The sequence below is a fragment of the Alligator mississippiensis genome, chromosome 1 (assembly GCF_030867095.1).
Source record: "Alligator mississippiensis isolate rAllMis1 chromosome 1, rAllMis1, whole genome shotgun sequence".
Classification (NCBI taxonomy): domain Eukaryota; kingdom Metazoa; phylum Chordata; order Crocodylia; family Alligatoridae; genus Alligator; species Alligator mississippiensis.
In genome coordinates, this window is record NC_081824.1 from 61,464,679 (window position 1) to 61,485,901 (window position 21,223).

The 21,223-nt window shown below is 40.4% G+C and overlaps 1 protein-coding gene across 4 annotated transcripts in view; it reads left to right on the forward strand.

Annotated features, from left to right (window-relative positions):
* The window catches only part of SMAP1 (small ArfGAP 1), a 277,699-nt gene that overhangs the window by 164,035 nt on the left and 92,441 nt on the right, over positions 1–21,223 (forward strand). For all 4 annotated transcript variants that reach the window (XM_059730922.1, XM_059730926.1, XM_014594456.3 and 1 more), the window contains one exon: positions 1,327–1,411. In XM_059730922.1, the coding sequence (XP_059586905.1) occupies positions 1,327–1,411 (85 nt within the window). The remainder of the gene's footprint in view (positions 1–1,326; positions 1,412–21,223) is intronic.

Below are 21,223 nucleotides of genomic sequence, written 5' to 3' on the forward strand. Positions count from 1 at the left end.
CTCAATGGACTCTACTCTTACTGCATTTTTAGATTAAAGTAATGAGATTAATTTCCTATGATAATCAGTACGTTGCTGAGCAAAGGAGAATATTATTTACATTTCAGCTGTCTAATTCTTACTAATGAATGCAAAGAGGTATTTTGCTTTTTATGAACACATAATAGCATTTGAAACTAGCCCTGTCATGCATTATTGCATTTCAATATGGTGCTTTCAGATTTGCTATATTTAACAGAAATTGATATAATAAAAACTGTCTTGTGCCATTTTAACTGTAGTTTTTATTGTTTTAGTAACATTTGGTATATATTGGCAAACAAACAACAATATTTTCTCAAAATCATAAGACCAGGCAACATAAAGCTTTTTTCCTCACAATTGCAGTGACCCCATACATTTCCTACAACAGTTGAAAAGAAACCAGACATAATTTATATATTACTGTGCGCACCTTTCCTGAGCGGTATGCATCTTTTAATTTATAATTTTATTATAATTTTAGTCATAATTTAGATTTAACAGAATTAAAACATATTATCATACCTTCTGTTCCTTATACAGCTGTCATTTTGATTGTTTGCTTGAATTCTCGTTGTTCAGAACCTTACTTTTCAGTAACAGATTAGTCATAATATTTCTTTCAGTTCAGCATCAACTGATTTTTATAGATTAGGCTGTATGTACAAGATTCTCATTTGTTGCTGTATCAAAAAGTGAAACCTATGAACACAGATTTTGTCTTAAAGGGCTGTGTCTGCTGCCTTGAACAGCCAAAATGTCTGCAATTCAATAGATATCAGGGCTGCCAAATATGTTTCTTTACTTCTCAGTCTTCTTCAGTCCTGCCCATTTTTCTGTTTTGTTTCCAGCTTTTTAAAAGCTCATAAACTTGGCTTTTTTTCTCTTTACAGTGACAGAATTATACTGATTAATTATATTGAATCAAAATTAATTGTAATTCAGTTATACTTATAAATCATTTGTTTGCTCACTAACAGTCTTAATAGTAAACAATAAACATATTGTTGGTATTGAACTTGTCCTAAATACAGTAGATTGTCCTATTGTGTGTGAATGAATGCTTGTAAAAGAGTAAATTTTGCTATTTATTTCCTAATCCTACCCCTCATCTGTTCAGTTTATTTTCTTTAGAAAATTAATTCAGCTTAGCCAGACTGCATCATACAAAGTTGTTGTATAAAGTATCTGTGATATATATATTCAAGGAAGCTTAAAGTACTTATATCAGTAAGTTGCTAACAACAGCCTCACCATATATATATTTTTTTTAATGTATGAATGCAATTTTTTTCTCTTCTAAAGCCTCAGAAGAAGGAGGAACAGCCATCAGAGCCTAAAGCAAGTCCGAAAAAAACACCAGAGCCCACTATTGATCTTTTAGGACTTGGTAAGTAGTAAATAATTATCTGTTATTGTCATAAAAATGACCACAACAAGACCTTGCAACCCCTACAAGGAATATAAATTGCTTTATCGTTTATGATGTGCCAACCAGTATTCTTAGCTGAACTTGAAAATGGCATAATTAATTCTGTTAAATTCCAACTATAAAGGAAAACTGTAATGGAGGGGTTTGCGGGGGGCACCAGTCTTTAACAAAGTACAAGTAATGAGGTCCTTAGGGAAAAGGAAGACTAGCAAAGTGCTCTTCAAAGAGTTCTTGGACAGTGGCATTTCAACATTTAAAGTACAGATGTATATTTTTTTACAAGACAAAATAGTGAAGCTACCATGTTATATTTCTATAGGGTACACATCTTTCATGATCTGTTAGTTTCAAAGAATAGTTACCAGTTCCTGTTGACTACTGCCATCTCTAATATTTGACTTGCAATCTCAGTATCTCTGTCTACACATTGACAGAGATAAGAAATAAGAAAATTAAGAAAATATTCTTATTCTTTTTTTTTCTTATTCTTATTTTTCTCTCCATTCTTCAGTACACCACGTTCCTAAAACTATCTGATCTTCATAATTCACAATATTATAAATATGGGGGTTTGGGGGAGGTTTGAGTGAAATTAGAAAGAGAGAGCTCTTCCAACTATACATTTTTTTTTTTTAATTATGTATTGTTTGCTTTGTATTGAGAAAATATTTTTTCTGTATAATACTGTGTTTATTTGCATACCACATCCACATTTTCTCCAAAAATTAACTATGCCAAATTTGGGTGCATCTTACAGAAACTAATTTCTGTGCCAGAATAGAGGCAGAAGAATCCTTGAAAGGCAGCAGGTGGCTATACACTAGTTTAGCCAAGGATAAACCCTCTGACCAAATGGAGCACAGCAAAGTCCTGTTATCATTGTCATGCCCCTCCTGCCTCAGCCTGCTGCAGGACCAACATAGCTATAGGTTTAACCCTCTTGCAACCACTGCCAAACTGGCAGAACTGTTGGCTGAGCAGTAGGGAGAAGAAGAGTGGCAGTAACAATGGGACACTGCCCCTGCTCCCTGTGATGATGCCCTCTGCAAGCCAGTGCAATGGCAGAGAAGATACTGGAAAAAATCGTTGTTTTTTCCCCCTCTACCCCCTTCATTCCTAAAACAGGGTGCATGTCTATTTTAGGGCATGTGGTATGCAGATAAATATGGTAGTTGCAGCTAGGTATTCTCCTTGCTTGTAAACTAACTGGTAAGTATCATTCATATACTTTTTTGATGTAGTTTTATGCAGTTATGCAAGAATTCTAGTACAAGTTTTTAAAAATTGAACAGTTCTGGGAAGAGCTTGATAGTCTGATTACTAAGTATCATTCTTATTTCTTTGGAGTATGCATAGCTTTATCCTTTTATTCTTTAACTTTGGAAAAACAGAAGCCAATTCTCAATTCCTTATTCAGAAGTGTACTGAATAATATCATAGTATAGTTTTGTCTGTCTGTGCATAATATTTTCCATTCAGTCGTGTTATACTATGTGATTATGCATCTATGCTAACGTTAAATATATCTTATAAAATGTATGGTTAACTACTACAATTTTGAGCATGTCTTCATGCTATCTGAAGTCATCTACTATGAGAGACCTCAAACCTTGTTCTCAAACATATAAAGAACAAGGCTATTCAAAGTTGATGGAAAACTTATCCTACTTTATAACAGCCTTAGAAATTAATCTTTTTCTTCTTGTTTATTCCCCCGAGTTGAGGCTTTGTGGCCCATAGCATAAACAATTACCAATTCTAAAGCCCCTCTAACAAAAGTTGTTGTTGTTGTTGGGGTTTTTTTTACTTTAGTGAATGTTAGCTAGTCCAGCAAGCTACTTAGGAGATAGTCCTATAATTATCAAATTTTAAGATGATCATACTTCTCATATTTTTAACAGGCCTGAATTGAAAATAAAAGTGGTGTTATTATCTGGCACCAAAATTAGGACTCTAAAATAGTTCAATATAAAGACTGAGCATTTTTAAAAAATACCTGGATTAATAAGATTATGCCAATAATTAAAGATAAAGTGGCAAGTATCACAGAATCATGGTGTTGAAAAGGACTTTAAGGATCATCTGACTTAGCCCCCTACGCAGATTCATTGTACCCTTCCCTTGAAAATCTCTGATAAGGAGATTTTTCAACTTGTACAGTTTGTTCCATGTCCCTAAGCTCTTACTAAGATTTTCCTTAAATATGTTCTGATTTGCTCTTGTCCTGCCCTGTGTGACAGGATAGTTTTTTTCTGTATTTTGTTAATGGCAATCTGCCATTATTTGATAACTCCCTCTTAAATTTCCTTTGCTTAAAGCTAAACCTACACAGGTCCTTTATTACATGGTAATTTTGGGCAACTCTTAGAGCTCTTAATCCCTGGATTGTCTGCACATTAACAACCTAAAGTGGTTTTAAGCACTCGTTATGTGGCTCAAAGTTATGCCACTACAGGTCAGGATTATCTCTGATCTGCACTATTCAGCTCCTATTCTATTGATGTGTGGCCAGTCCCCACAGATGTGCTGCATGAGTTGAAGTCCTCTAGTATCCAGGATCTTTTATGCTGCCTCCTGTAAAGCAGGAATAGAAGTCTGCCCTGGCTTACCAGCTCTCTAGTAGAAACTCACAGCTACAGATCCTGATCCTGCCCCTGCTTACCAGGTCTCTTGTGGCGAGTTATAGCTCTGCAGGTGGGGGACAGTCACAGAAGAGTTCTAGACTAAGGGTGTGGCTGCTTCACACTCCAAGCTAGCATTAACACTGATCAACATTTGTGCAGCTTGCAGTGTAAAGTGTAATAAGGCCCATAGTTGCTTCAACCTGTCAGCCTAAGGGCCTCGCTGCATGGTAATGGTGGCTTCTGGAGCTCTTAACCCCTGGGTTGGCTGGACATAAATGCCTTTAAGTGGTTTAAAGTACTCATTATTCAATTCAAAGTTACGCCACTTCAGGTCAGGATTATTTCTAATCTGCATAACCTTGCTCCTGTTCCATTAAATTGTGGCCACTCTGCAACATTTCCTGTTGGTGAGCTTAGATCCAGGCATGTTATAAATCCCATTTTACACCTGTTTCCCTAAATCAGTGCTTCCCAAACTCTTCCTTAGCATGACCCCATTTCCTTAGCATGTCCTTTCACCCCCAGGTGCCCATCACTCCCAAGCCACAGCCCCCTGGCCCTTCTGGTGCCCCTTACTCCAAGCCACAGCCCCCTGGCCCTGCCGCCTCTTCCTCCCAATGTGCAGCCCCCCACTCCCACCAAGTCCCTGAGCCAGGGTCCGTAGCCCCCTGGCCCTTACCAGCAGCACCCAAGCCCTGGCTCCCGCTGGAGTGGATTGGCTCCCCCACCATCCCCTCCCCTGTGAGTAGCACGGCTGGAGCAGACCCTGTGGTGGGGAGGAAGAAAGCTGCCTGCTCCGGGCTTGGGGCTCCCTGCCTTGCTGCCCTCATGCCCTGGGGGCTCCACAGCCCAGTGGGTGGGACCTGGCATGGGAAGGAGCACCATACTGCCATGGCTGCCAAGCCAAGGTGCCCTCTACCCACCTGGCAGCAGTGGGGGCACAACTCTGCCCTGCTGCTGCTTAGAAGCTATGACAGTGTAGTACTCCCTCCTGCGCTGGATCCTGTCTACTGGGCTGTGGATGTGGCTCCCGCCTGGAGCTTGTCCAGCCCTATTGCAGCCCTACACCTCAATGTAGGCACATCAATCTTGCAACCCAACTGCTCATATTGTGATCTCATTTGGGGTTGCAATCTGCAGTTTGGGAACTGCTGCCCTATACATTGTATAGGGAACTTGGATACCAATCCCAGGCCTGTGGTACCCAGGGGGCCAGATGCCTTAAGATTAGAAATGGCAATGCTTAGTGTCACTGTGCCTAAATCCCATTATGGATCAAGTCTAAAGTGACTTGCCTGAGGCAACAGCGGAAGTCTGTAATGGAGCAAGGAGTAGCACCTAAGTTCTAACCTAGCTCCAGACACTGAATCTGCCTTCCCCCTTGATATTGTTTATAAGCAATTGCTGTTCGATACAGAAGTGTTGAGAGAGCAAATAATGAAAAGCACTGACCATTTAAGTAGAGGGCAAACAAGGAAATAATTTGAAAATTTAAATAAGTTTACATCGTTTTGGGTAGCACAGGTTAAATGCGCTCTTCAAATTTAGAGTAATCCATTTCAAAACAGATGGAGTAGAGACTTTGACTTGCTGCAAAATGTCTAATAATGGAAGCCATTAAAAGGTGTTTTGTACTGGAGGCAAGTGCTCCAGCTATACCTACAGACATTTCATTTAAAAGACCTTTGTGTGTTCCTCTGTGACGGAGAAATAGGAGTAGCATCATGCTTTAAATAATGAACTCTAAACTCAGTGATTATTATAGAACATTTATATTATTTTAAAATCATCTCCCTGTTAAGTTGCATTATGAATGAACAAAAGACAGTATCTATATAGAAAATCTCTATTAACATAAACTCATAGTAAGTGCAGTTAGGCAGTGATGGATTCATATTACAGTACCTAGCTCAAGATAATGTGAACCATGCACTGATGATCATTCTTATAACTTCTTGGTGATATTCAGTAACTATGCTTTCTCAGTATAGTAATGTCTAGTGAAAATATTAGGGCTGGGAGAGGGTCTATAGTGTAACTATAAATATTATCATAAAATTTGTTTATAAGGCAATAAGGAGTACAGGTTTCCCTTGCCAACCATGGTTTTGAGTATCCATGCTTAATTTAATATTCTATATACGATTTTGGCTACCACAGTATACAGTTTGGAGTAACCACGGTTTTCTGTGGCCATGCATCAGCCTGCCACCTGCCATTTTTCCCATAAGCCTTTTGTCGTGCCAACAACGGAAGCTCTCAGGAAACTAACCCCAGTGGTTAACGAGGGAAACGTGTACTTAAAAATCTTCCTATTAAATAAGGAAGGTATGCTTCAAATAGGAATATATCCAGTGTAATAGGCTACTACCAAATTAAATATTTTGAGAATCTAATGAACAAATTTAGTAAACGTAATGTGAGGAAGATGCAGTACCCTTTGCATTACTAGGAAGTCAGGAGTCTCTGTGGCGCTGCTTAATTCCAGCAGTATCTTTTGTAGTTTGGAATTCACTGATACACACATACTAGTGATAACAAGGAGGCTTCTAGTTCTTTATATATTTCAATAGTAAAACAAAGTTAAAAATGATATTATGGCATAGCTGTTTTGACTTGAAGCATAAATGGACATGCATCTCGCTAATAATAGTAATTTGGCCTTTCAAAACTTGTTGTTCTCACAAAGGAAGCACATAAATGTAGTTTTAGCAAGAATTGTTGGGTTGACTTGTGACAGCAGTACAATGAACAAGTTACTCCTTTTATTTTGTTATCTCATGTTCTAGAACATAAGCTTTCATCATTTAAAAAAAATAATTTCTTCCCCTTATAATAGTGGTGATAATGCTGAAGTTGTATAAAGAATCTTTACTAATTATGGGATGTCTTCAATTTGCAGACAACATGAAGCATAGTCTTGGAAGGTAACTGCCCCTGTATTTGTCTGTAAGCTGTTGACTCTCAAATTCAGGGATGACTAAATAGTTGTCCATGTTGACATTTCCTTGTTTTGCATTTTAGCTGTAACTACAATTAATGCTCTTGTTGCAGAATCCCAAACTCCTTTCTGCGCTATTTTGGTAATCAGAACGCCATCAACTGTCCCAGCTGTCCAAAACTCCAGATTATCCTCTGATATCTGAAGTACAAGTAGACATTAGCCATGAATACAGTAGTGGCTTATTGAAAATGAAAATGTGAAGACAAAAAACTAAATTTATTATCAAAATGAGTAATATGTTTTATAGTGCCTATGTCATTTTTGGTATAACTAATTTACCCTTAGTTTATTAATTTGTCACAAACCACTACAGTATTTAAGCCCAAATCCTTTGTTTCAAGGACCTTGCCATGGCTAGTCAGTCACCTGTTGATACTGCTCATCTGGTCTCTTTTCTACTAACTCAGCACACCAGGATACTTTCTTAATTTTCTCTTTCTGTAATCATCTCTGTGCTTTTACTCTCATCAGGTTGATTTGAGTGAAAAGGATTGAGGGGAGATTGTTTAAAAAAAAAAAATAGTTGGTGGTTGTACTGCAGGTTTTCTTGGGGAATCATACAGATATACTTAGACAACCCATTTAGAAAGAGATGCTATAACTTAGAACTGACCTTTTAAAAAAATACATTTTCATAGAACTTCCCATTTTTGAGATGTTCAAATAATATTGAAGTGTATAACCCCGCTGCTTACAGCACGCAGCCTGGGCAACTTGGCTGTACTCCTGGCTGTACAGGGAGCCTAACTCTGCTCCACTCACAGACCAGAAGTGGCTTGTAGGTTGCCAGTTGGACAGCTGTGTTCTGTATCATTCAGCAGTTAGATATTTCATTTAGAAAAAGCATTAACAACAGATGATTAACATTAAAGTAACTATCCTAGTGTATTTTTAGTGGCTATAGCTTGTAATGGATGATCTGAGATTGTGCTTGAAAAGAGGTAATTGCCATACTTTTTTGCTTCGTATTTTATTTTAACAAATTAACATAAGTAATATAATCAATTTGCTAACTGAAAACTTTAACTGAGCTATATAAGAAGAGTAATATTGAGTAAATGTGATTTTTATCTCTCGATATATCTAGGCATTTGTCTATTCGGTCATTGTTAAAGCATGATATACCGAGTGACTTCAATTAGTTGAGGGCAGAGGAAGTAATACTACATTTAGAATGCTTAATTAGGTTCATGATGTGGAGCTGAACATTAGATCAGGGAAATTGATAAGTGTAGTCACAAGGCAGTATTACTGTAAACACAATGGCACTGGCAAATTGGAAAACTCCAGATGGAGTTCCATGACAGAAAATAGCATTGAATTGTGAAAGAAAAGTTATCACACAAAAGCATGCAATTAACTTGCACATGACTTCCTTACCCAGTAGAAAAGCAGGTCTGTAGTTGTCTGTCTGACCTCACCTTGTATTATTGTCTGTGTTCTGCGTTTCTGTTCATTTTTGGAAACTCATTGGTTTTAATGACTCCCTCGTATAGGTTTTGAAAATGAAAACCTGTATGAATAACCAGCCCCTTCAAGCATTAATTCTCAGTACAACTTCAGACATACAGCCATGCCATATGGAAACTAAGTATACATTTGAAAAAGGTTTGCCCAAAGTAGTCCAAATTATTCATACAGAAATTACACCATCATGCAAAAATGTGAATGAAGTTGAGAATCTATCTAAATCTCTTTCTCTCTGATCAGCTGTTCCTCCTGCTTCAGTGTTCCTTTGGAACTGCACAGCAGGCAGCCCTTTTGCTATAGATCTAACGGGTATTAATGGCAGTTGCCGTATTCAAAGAGCAGTATTGACTTGAAGTAGAACAGCTTGCAAACTGGATTTCATAGACATTAGGGGATGGAAGGGACCTCATGAGATCATCGGGTCCAGCCCCCCCCCGGGCCGCCTTGCCAGAAGTATACAGGTGTTGCTCCCACTATGACCTATGACCCAAGACAACTCTTCTTGGTATTTTTTTTCTCTTTCAAAGGTTGAGGATTTTGTGGTCCGTCACAAAAGATGCAGATTTTAGATATTTATTTAACTTGGGTCTGAAAATTTCAGCTAAAATATACTGTATTTCCTGTTTTAAAAGCATCAGAAAAGGTGCCTGGAGTGGTATCTCTCCTCCTTTTTGTAAATGTACAGTGCTATCTGGTAGCCCAACTAAGAGGTTAAAATAAGACTATCTAATCCTTTGAGAGCAGAATTGCATCTGGGGTTGCAGGATGTGGTAGGCAGCAGTCAAACATAATCTGTTATACTATCATAAATGCAGAAAGAGAAGGAACAGAAGTTGTATTGCCTTTAAACTAATATCTAATAAATATCCATTTTGGGATGGTAAGTAGGAAGGACAATGTAAGAAGTAAACGAATGTTATGTTTTTCATTACCATTTGTTACTGAGCATGAAGGATCTGCCTTGAGTGTGCCCTCACTGCAGTAGAATCTGCCATGTCTAATACTTCATCCTTAGCTACTGATGCATTCTCTAGAGAAGTGATGAATTTAAAATGGAAGTACCAATGATTAAAATAAGCTGTTTCAATGTATTCCAGTGAAGGTTACCATAATAAGACTTGTGTCGCTTACTACTTTGCAAATCTCCTGTTTTGATATTCAGAAAGACTTATTATAAATTCTTAATATCTTTCTCAGAATTTTGATGGCTCAAAGTACAGGTTTTGTGATGTAATCAAGAAGGTATTATGAGTTATTGGCAGAGTTAAAACTTTTGATGTTTTGAAAAATGCATGGTTAGCATTACTCCTTTTGAGCCTTACCTTCTTTCTTCTTGCACATTAACAATCCTAAATATAAAGAAGAAATGGGGGATTTGTAAGGTATTTAATTTTACAATAAAAAAATGGTTATGAATAGAAGGGAGCCATACTTGGACGGAGCCATGTCAAGCTGAGAAACAAGCATAGATAGCAATATTCCCACTTTCCCTAAAAATTGCATAAAAGCTCTTGCCAGAAAGTGCTTATCTTGAGAGGGAGGTGCATTTTTACTATATTACAGATCTCCATTAAGGTAACTATGGAGTTGTTAAAACTAATAGGATCAACAGTTTGAAGTCTACTTCTGAGAGAGAAGGCCAAGAGTAGATGTCAGCAGGGACTAGTTGGGAACCTCATTCTTTCCATGAAGGGTCCTGCAGTGGATCTGGGCCAACAGTTGTTCCTTTGCAGATGTCAGGATATTTATGAGGGTAAGACTATAAAGAGATTTCACATTTGATACAGTTCTGTTTGTGGATCAAAAATAGGAGCAGCATAGTCAGTCAAACACATAGCCCTTCCAAGTTGCATTGCAGCTTCTCTGCCTGTAGGGCTAGGGACAGAAGTTGCACACGAGCTGGTTTAAGTGATCAGAAACTGGTTTAAACCTGTAACAGAACAGAAGCTCAGTGCATATAAACCAGTTCTCAAATGGCTGGAACCGATTTAAGGTAAACCCGGTTGAATGTAGTATCAGACTTAAATGATTTGGGTCAAACCAGTTTTATGGAACTTCTGTCCCAGACCCCTTCCTGGCTTAAGTTAAACCAGAGTCCCCCAGCATTTTGCAGCCCTGGGCTGTGCTGTGTTTTCTGCTCCAGAGAGCAGGGCTGGCCCTGTCCTTCAGCTCCCTAGCTGAGGGCTGGCTGACAAAGTGTGTGGGGGGGAAGCCCATCTGGGGATGCTATCCAGTCTGCAGGGGGGGAGGGGAGGGGACTGTCCCCTTCCAGGCAAACCCCAGCTGGGGCCTGGGGGCAGGGAGGGGAGTTAAACATCCCTTCGCCTGCTGAAACCTATTGCTGGCTGCAACTGTGGACTACAAATCTCAGAGGCACCTAGAAGCAGAAAGAGGAAGTGATGAGCAACCCTGCAGAGTCCTGCTACTGTAAGTCTGGACTGCAAATCCCAGAAACCTCAGGGACAGCAGGAAGAGGAAATGAACACAGTCAGAGAGCCATGCTCTATCGCTCCCTGGCCTCTAGCCTGAGGTACTGCATGCATGTGGCTGCATTTCTTGAGTCAAAGGTCTGTTCACTTCTGTTTCAATTTAATCTATGCAGGTTCAGCTAACCTGCCAAGACTGAACTGATTCAGCCTCAGGCTTTTTGACTGTCTGTACTTGGCCCAGGTGGCTGGGAAGAGCACACATTTTGGCAGGTTTGTTAGGGGATGACCTGCAATAGCTTTGTAGATAGATGTACACTAGAATGTCTCAGAAAAAAGCAATAGCTCATTTTATTCTATGTGCTTTAGTGGGAGTGAAAGGGGTACCATGCTCTTGTATGTCTGTAGGACTGTGGAATAAATAATTTTCTCCTGGGGCAAACGTGACTTCTGTTTACAGCCCAGGTAGCAAAACTCTTTGGCCACACCTGTTAAAAGTTAATCTTTCATCCTTCAAGTGGAATTATTGAACAAAAGAGGGCATCGTAGATTTTCACCTTCATAGATTTTTATGGACTAAATCTAATTAAGAGGAAATTTTTCAAGCAAAAAATAGCCAGTAATTTTTTCCTTTTTTAACAAAGAATGAGATTATATGGTCTAGAGTAGCTAATCTCTATGTTAATGCAGAGTACGTCATTAGAATCCTATACATTTAATCAGAATGCCATAATAATGATCTGGATTGAGCTACATTGTTACTGTATAGTTTAGATATATGTATTATTTAAAGAAATAATCTAAAGCTTTTGGGTACATACAAAATAGATAATCCTGAGGTTTGCCTCTTAGCATTGCTTCTGTGGAATTAGCAGAAAAGTAGTAATGAAAAGGAACTCTATGCATCACGCCTCGTCTAAAACATTATTGTCCACTATGGATAAATATTTAATTTGAGATTTAAATTAGTGACAGTCCGTATTCTCCACTATAAAACATGAACCATTTAGAAGTATATCCAGTGAAAATGTTGGCACTACTACTAGGAACAATACCAAGTGGAAGGAATAATATTAATAAACAACTTAAGATATGTACTCCCTTGTGCCTTCCTGAAGTTTCAGTCTATGTCGGAGCAATGTTCTTTGGTTATGATTTTCTTAATATATTAAAAGTATAAATTAGCCCATTACATTTTGTAAAAAAAAATTGCTTACCCAACTTCTGTATTATCACTATACACTATTTTAAGAACACTTCTTTTAACTACTTAGGTTTAATAAAATAGCAAGGTAAAAATTATTACTGTTGTGCTTTTTATCAATAAATCCTGTCCTGGTCATATAAAACAGAAGGAAGGAGTAAAAAGGCTCAGTGTTTGTCATCAAGCTATACTTTTACAAATGCTTGCCACCATTTTAGAAAGGTTTAGACCTGATACAATGAAAGTTTGAGGGTTTGGAAATGTAGAGTCCCATGGTATTAATAATTTAGTATTCTTCAACTATTAAACAACGGTGCTTATAAACTTTACTATTCTGCAGCACATTTAACATCTAGCTGTTCTGTAGACACATGAAAATTGCAAAATGAAGTTTAAACTTCCAAAATGGAAGCTTTCACATCGTTTTCTGGTTTTTCTTATCCAACTTACAATTTCAAATTTCACTTTATTTTCTTAATTGGCGCAATTAGACCATTTTAAAATTAAAATTTACCTGTTTTCATTAATGCTCTCTTTTCTGTGAAAAATATTACTTTTAAAAAGTGTAGATAAATAGTTGATATGGAAATTGCAGATTTTCAAATTTTTATATCCTTAATGTGAAAATGACTGTTTTTAGTTCCATGAATGTTCAAATTTCAATTTCACAAAATGTTCTTAAATGACAACTTCTGTGTCCTAAGTGGGAGCTTTGTCACTTGCTCACTCTCTTCTTATCTGGCCTTGCATGGATGTTTCCTGAAAACTCTGCCTTTTAGGTACAAGGTTATTTCAGATCAAATGTATAGTTATATTGCTGTCCAGTGGTTTCGGTCTACAGGGAAAGTATGCAATAAGAAAAGATAAAATGGAAGATTGTAGTTACAAGGTGGTAACAAACTCTTTGTATCACAATTTGTAAATTTTCTCAAACACTGGACAAAACAAAGTTGTAAAAAGTTGATGAACATCAGCATTTTAATAAACCTGTTATTTTTGTATTGAATACATGTTTAACCACACATTATATTACTAAGGACATAATATTTAGAAAGTAATGCTTAAAGCTACTCTTTTAATGACAGTAGTTTTTCCAGAAAATATCTTGGGATGTTAAGATAACTGGTTTTTGTTTTTAACCCAGCATTTTCTCGGGAGCAGGGATCTATTTAATTGTTCAATTTAAATGGTTCCCAAACCAGGAATTGAAGCAGTTAGCATTAAAGTCATAAACTCCATGGAGCCTGTAATTCGCACAGGCCTGCAATTACATTGTGTGCCCTGGGTATAGGACCTGTGTCCTTAATTAACAGAGGTCACAGACTTGCTATGCATTGTGTGTGCTGCAGGAAGTGTTGCTGTGCCCTCAGTTACCCTGTAGTGAGAACTAAATTGGAGCAGCTTATCAGTGAATGAAAAAGAGCCCAAGTTGCCCTTGCTCAGCTTTTATTTACTGTAATATAGTCATAGACTCGCACCCAGTTCTTTACCTGCACTTAACTGTGGGTGAGAATTTGTGTCAGCTGCTCCGCGTTACCATGTTTGTTTGCGTCTGTCATTACTTTGTGGTAAGCAAAATCTAAATCGGGGATCATGACCGTTTCATTCAGGGTAACCTGACCTTGCTTAGCCCTTGCTGTCAAGTCATTTTGGGCACAGAGTTGGTTAACAGAGAGCAGCTGAAGTATGGTAGGTCCTTGCTGTTCTTAATCAAGGACATGTGAAGTTATAGTAACTGTGATTATGGGGTCACACAAAATTATCCCCTCTAGAAAGATAACTGGAAAACATTTGGGAAGAAGAGTTCATATGCAGGGGAAGCTTTCTTTGGATATTGTCTGAGGCTACAACAAGCAAAACCTCCAACCTAAAATGGAGAAAAAGCTTGCCTGAGGGGAAGAAGACTCTGTAAGGCAGCCTTAGGGACTAAGATGACAGTTCCTAAACTCAGCGTTGTGCCCCCAGTTTGGGTGATGGTACTTATTAGTGGGGCCCCACAGTAATTCATGTGTGAAAGATGGATTTACATCTAAAGGTAAGAAGGAGGGATTGGGGTTGTGAGCTCAGCAGAATTGGGAAATGCTAAATTGAGGCTGTCCATTTTAGCGGCCAAGGGTCGCATGCCCTGTGGACCTCACTAGTGGAAGCGTATGCTACAGGGCCCCCACGCACTTCCTGCTGCACCAGGCATGTGGGCGCTTTCCCACTTAGTGCAACAGGCACATGAGTGCGGTTGCCTCGACTCTACTGTCAGCTTTCTGAGCATGGGGTCTTCCACTGCACTTTGCTGTGGGCTTCCCTGGCACTGTGGGCTGTGCCATGTTGCTCTGCCCTGTCTCCTGGGGTAGAGCAGGAAGCAGAGGCCCACGGGAGGGGAAATTCAGAGCATCTGGCAGCTGTTGCTGCAGCAGGAACAGTGCAAAGGGGCAGTGTCTGGGGCAGAGCCAGGGGCCCTGAACTAACGCCTCATGGACCACCTGCAGCTCACAGGCTGCTTGTTGGACAGCCCCACACTAGACTGAGGGAGAAGCCATTCATGGCTAAAGAGCAGGAAGGGCAATAAACCAGACTCTTTTCAGGATGGTGTTTGAAGTCTATAAAAAGTATATGGGAAATGAATATTATCGTTCCTGATGACAACAGGAAAGAACTTCCAGGGTTGTTTCCAATGTGCCATAGTTGTTCAAGATTTCCTAAGAGCAGGGGAATCTCAATGAACTTGAGACCTCATTTTGCCTTAGCCTCTGAAGTGCTTGAGTAGATCAGGTGTGCAGCATGGCACAGTGGTGTGTAATGTGGTTACACGTTATGTAGAGATACCCAAACTAGTCCTAAAAAAGCTAGCTTGGGGACCAGGGGCAATATAACTGTGTCAATGCAGGTCTCTGCCTAAACTCTCAGTTAATTAGTCTGGGCAAATCACAGTACCAATGTGGCTATACTGTTTCTGATACCAGAGCTAGCTTAAATGTTCCTGCATGGCACTGTATTATTCTAAAGACCAAGAGAGGTGTGTAGTGTCCCCCCCACTACATGTATGTATACAGCTGGATATCTGCACAAACTTTAGACAGTTCTTGAAGATGCTAAACCATATTAAATTATCCTTCTAATTTAAATATTACTGGGTCGTCTTTGCTTCAAACCTTCCTCACCCCTGCTCACTTGCACACCTTTCTGAAGTCCATTTAAGGGAATCTAACAGGCACTCTGATTATTCTTACAGGGTCCCAGTGCCACAGTTCTTGTGCATAATGTAAAGTATACAGTGATGTTTTAAATAAATTGAATTATCAAATAGGAACATGTTATATAAATTGGAGGCCATCTAAAAACACAAAGATGGATATAAATGGAAATGTTGCATTTGTATATGTAATTCGATAATTTAGTTTTATATAATGAAGATTCACACAATTCTGAATACTGCTTTATATTTTTAGAACCACAAGCTACATTTTGTATATCTAGCAAATATGCTATTTGCAAAAATAGCATTTTTAAAGTATCACACAGCTGTATACAAGCATCTTTTGTTTTCTTTTCCGGTATTTGTATTTATTGGATCCTCTTTTTATGAAAAGGTAAAGTAAATGCTAAAAAAAAAATAAAAATAAAAATAAAAAAAGGCAACATTACACTAGAGATTTTACACACACTATAAAGACAGTTCAAAGTTGTAGTTCCCATAGCAACTGTAACTGTGCCACATTTCATATACATATTAAGGCATAAAGGTTAACAGCTCTCTGTGGTAATACAAAATTCAGTTATGCACAAGGATGGCAGATTCACTGTTGCTTTGCATATTGTAATTTTGCATTGCTTGACTTGTATATCTTAACACTTCAAACATAACTTGGTGATAGCATGGTCTTTCTCTTTCAAGAGCACATCTTTTCGTGCAGTGCAGTCAGGTTGGGTCCCGCTGCACAGGATTTTGGAGACAGCTTAAACTTTGTCTCATTTTATTCCCTGCCACTGATTCTATTTATAGCCTCCCAGTAACAGTACAAGACAGCCAGAAAGCTCTTACTTTGTAGATGATTTCTTTCTTATTTCTCAATAAAGTCTTCTCCAAATTGGGTCACTTCAAACCCAAATTGGGTTTCCTTTTCATTTTAACTAGCAGTAGGTCTCTTTGGCCCCTTCTACATGTTACATTTATATTATACGATGAATTGGTTAGACTAGCCACAAGTGCAAAGTAATTATCACATGATAAAAATGTCAGTCTAACTATAAAAAGAACCAACAAGCTATTAAGTTAGTGCTTGAAAATTTGTAACAACTGTACAGATGGCTTCTGTCTGTCTTTATTTTGGATGTGTGACGGGGACCCTTTTTCTGCCATATTCTTGTGCCCCTTTCCGGCCCCCCACCCTTGTTTTCAGTCAGGACCATTGGCTAATATTCTTCAGCATCTGGCAGGCACTGAAGGGAAGCAACATATACGGGCAGGAGAAAACAGTGAAAGATGCAATGTCCTGACCAGGTCTCTCTGTTGCCTTCTATGTAAATAAGCATATTGCTAGAGTCTGCCATTTATCCTTTTCTTTTTTCAATAATAAATAATTTGGAGGAAAAATACTGTTTTATAGAGCTAGTCAGGAAGTTTACCGTTGAGTATATTAGAGAATATTTCAGTCAGAGTAGAGATTATGGTTGTAACGTGTGCAAGTAATGGGGAAGTTTAATTAAGAGTTTTATTCATATAAAATAATGCATTTCACTGCTGCACTTCTCAGTTAGGAAACATGTTCTGAGAAAATGACTGAATAATAAAACAGGAAAGCATGGTACACAGAAGCCTCCAATCTGCCTTTTCACATATTTCTCTGTAATAACAAGGTATACTTTCTGTATATTCTTACTGAATTTTCAGTGTTGCTGCTTTGCTAGTAGACCCCTGACCTTAGTGAATTTCTTCCCTTGGGCAAATCACTGTTATGGTAGTAAAGCACTAGAAAATACTTTCTTTATGTTATGGTAAAAGAGGAACTAATTGTTTTTCTGTAAGGATTTATAGATAGTCTGTGGGTGTCTATGATACATTGAAAGACCTGTTTAAACAGTTTTTACTTGTTCCCACACTCCACAGTTTAAGTTTGATGAATATATTATGTTAGACTATGCATATCCAGTGGGCGTTTGAATGATATCTGTATTTTAAGTTAAAGTTGTTTTATTATTTAGTTCCCCATAATGTATACCGTATATTTTCACTTAAATAGATGTCAAATGCTTGAATTTTTTTTTTTTATAATAGCATAATGTAATCCTATGATCACATGTTTTTAGTGGCATGGAATAACCAAATTTGATACAAGTTATTCCTTGATGGTCCACATGGATTCTATTCTTGGGGTAAATTCATTGCCTGCATGGGAGATTTGATTTTTGTGGTCATGGTGACACCTTGGATATTCTAACTTTCCTCCTCTTTCCCCAGTTCTCTTTGTGCTGTCTTTCTATGCATGGTAGGACCTCTGCAGTGTCCATCTGTGTTGCACTTTATACAGTCATTATTTAGAATTAGTTATTAGTACAATTAACTACTTGTTAGTGCTGCATGATAATCATGCCTATTGGAAGGTGGAAGGACAGGGACCATTTTTTGATTGCTACTCATTGAAACACTAGATTCCTCCCCCCCTTCCTTTGGTACAGGGGCACCAACTATGTGGCAGAATCCCTGGTGTTCCCTGCTCTATGTGATGCTTCATTGGATACTCCAGATGCCCTTTCACATAGGAAAAGGGATGTGCTCCTGAATAATGTCCCATATATTACTTCTTCGCTAAGAATAAAAAGTGATGGAGACTTCATCTAAAAATGTACATCCTGGAGTGCACTGTATGCGAGCATCCAAGGACACCAAAATGAGGATAACTACATCTCACTCTTCCAGTCGATCATTTTTAGGATGCACTCTGATATTCCTAAAAGACCCTGACCCCAGCCCACCCTCCCCTGTGCACAGCCCCCATGCTCTCGCAGTGTGTGCCCCCCGCGCCACACCCCCCAGATGAACTGCTTACGTCTCTGTCCTGTGCCCCACCCCAGCCATACAGCGCCTGCCCCAGCCCCACTTCCTGGATGAGCAGATCTTCCCAGACCTGGCAGGGCTGGGACCCAACCCCATATGAGTCTTACCGCTGGGCTGAGCCACATCCTCTGAGCAGCAGAGCACATGTGGTGTCAGGCCCTTGCCCAGCTGGGTCCGGGACTATCTGCTTTACCAGGGGTACGTGGAGGGGGCTCCTGCTGCTGGTCTCACCGAGGTGGAGGCCCAGGGGACACGTTCCCCTCCCCCCATCTCTGCACGGGGCATAGGCAGCTGCTGCTGTGGGCTGCCCTTTGTGCTCCGAGCAGAGGTGGGGAGGCATGGCCCCCTGGGGTCTGTCAGGGTGCGCCCAGCAGCAGGAGACCGCCCCCCCCCCATGCCCCTGGATGAGCAAATCTTAGAAGATCTGGCTGTGGTGGGGCCTGACCCCATGCGAGTCCTGCCACTGTGCTGAGCCATGCCTATACATGGCCAGCTGCAGCAGGCAGCAGCTCTGCTGCACTCAGATGGGGGAGGGGCGGGGAACACATGCCCCCAGGGCCTCCACTGGAGTGTGCCCAGCAGTGGGAGGCCATCCTTCCCCATGCCCTTGGACCAGCCCCCCAAGCTCCAATTCTCCCACCACCTGGACAGGCTGGGGCCCCAATCACCTTCCCCTGATCCTGGCTGTGCTGCACTCCATCTGTCCCTCACCATGGGGGGCCTCCATCTGGACCCTGCCCCTTCTCTCACCTACAGACTGATCTGTTGGGCTGGGAGGGGGCGTGTGTGTGTGTGCATGCGTGCACACGCCCAGCCCAGGATCAGCCAAAACAGACTCTGTAATCAACCAGTCAAATCACGATCGCTGGTTGACAACCCCTGCTTTAGGACCAATGGGTCTTCAGTATTCTCAGCAGGAGATATTTTATTCAGTTTGAATCTCCTTTATCCAGTACTCTGTTCCAATTTTAGGGATAATTTTAGGGCTTCCTTCCAGGCCACAAAGACCTTTTCTTAAAGGGCCCTTGCTGGTCCTCTTGGCCCCATAGCCTCCCCACAGTAACAGGGCAAGGGTTCCCCATTACGCTGACCCAGTAAATGGCATTCCTAATGTCTGAACAACTATCTGGTCCAAGGATAATCACTCAGCAAGTAAATGGCTTGATTCAAGTGATCTTAGAGGTCTTCTGTCATTAATGGTCTAATTGTTCTTAAGGTTAGAAATGTTTTCCTATTATGAAACCTAAATCTCTCTTGAATTCAGCAGTTACTTTTCATCTTACTTTGTGAGGATATAGGAAAAGAAATCATTCCTTTTATAAGAGCCTCCTACATTTTGGAAGACCTATTGTTTCTAGTCTCGAGCAGGCGTGCTCTTCTGCATGCTCTCTAGTAATTCTGAGAGGTTTTGTTGACAGGTTTTTACATATTTTGTCATGGCCACACTCGCCACTTAGGCAATGGGCAGGGGGAACAGGCAGGAATGCCAGTGCCCCCCCTGCAAGCGCTGGCCAATCATTGCGCTTGCTGCAGACGCTTTCAGGAGGGGCTGTGGCGATTAGCTGGCATGTGCTCCCAGAAGTAGCCACAGCCCCTCCTGGAAGGAGCTGTAGCAAGCGCAACGATCAGCCGTTGAGATCTCCTGGGTTCTCCCCCCCACCCCAGGATTGCCCGTGGGGGGAACCCTCCCTGTCCGGGACTGGTCACAAGAGGGGGCACATGCCCCCCTGACTAAGGTGGCACCAGTTGCCCAAGCTGTTTCCAATCTTTCAGTCCTAATCCTCAAGGGCTGTGTACAGATAGTCAAAAAGCCCAAGGCTGAATCGATTCAGTCTTTGCAGGTTAGTTTAAACTGCACAGATTGAGTTGAAACAAAAGTGAACAGAACTTTACCTTTGGTTCAGGAAATGCAGCCACGTGCCTGCAATGACTCAGACCAGAAGCCGGAGGGTGCTAAGGTACAGCTCTCTGGCTGTGCGTTCACTTTCTCTTCCTGTTGCCCCTGAGGTTTCTGGAATTTGCAGTCTAGAATTACAGTGGCAGGACTCGGTAGGGTTGCTCATTACTACTTCTTCATGCTTCCAGGTGCCTGTTGGATTTGTAGTCCACAGTCACAGCTGGCAGTAAGTTTGAGCGGGGGAAGGGGTATTTAACACCCCCCCTGGCCCCACACCCCTACCGGGGTTTGCTGGGGGGGGGGGGCAATCCCCCCACAGACTAAGCTGCATCCCCAGCTGGGTTCCCTCCCTCCCCCTCCCCCCCAACCTTTGTCAGGAAGCCCTCACTGCTCCAACTACAGAACAGAGGGTCTGGGCCAACCCTGCTGCCCTCACTGCTCCAACTACAGAACAGAGGGTCTGGGCCAACCCTGCTCTCTAGAACAAATAACGCAGCCCAGCCCAAGGCTGGAAAGGATGCTAGGGAACTGTGATTCCACTTGAACCATGAAGTGGTCTGGAACAGAAGTTTCATAAACTGGTTTGACCCAAATCAGTTAAATCTGATACTATATTCAACCAGATTTATCTTAAACCAATTTCAGCCATTTTGAAACTGGTTCATGTGCACTGAGCTTCTGTTGTTACAGATTTAAACCAGTTTTTGATTGCTTAAACCAGTTTGCGTGCAACTTCTGTCCCTAGCCAAAGAAAATTTACGAAACACTTTTCACAGACGAGGCAGTGAACTTCATTTCATCAACCTACTGGATACAAAAAATCATGGAATAAAAATAAAAATTGGATTTATGACACATTATAACTTGCCTAATGTCTGACTCCCCAGGTAATCTCTCTACTATTTACCAGCTATATTCATTTCTCCCCCCTCTTTCCCCCCCCCCCCACCCCTCCCCAACCTGTCTCTCACCTGTTGACTACCTCAGTTTACATTTTCACTAACTGGCTTTCTTGCATATACGCACTGGTTTCTGGTTTCTTTACTGTTCCATCTGGGAAGAGTACAGGCTAAATGTAGATGCTTCGTCATCCTGA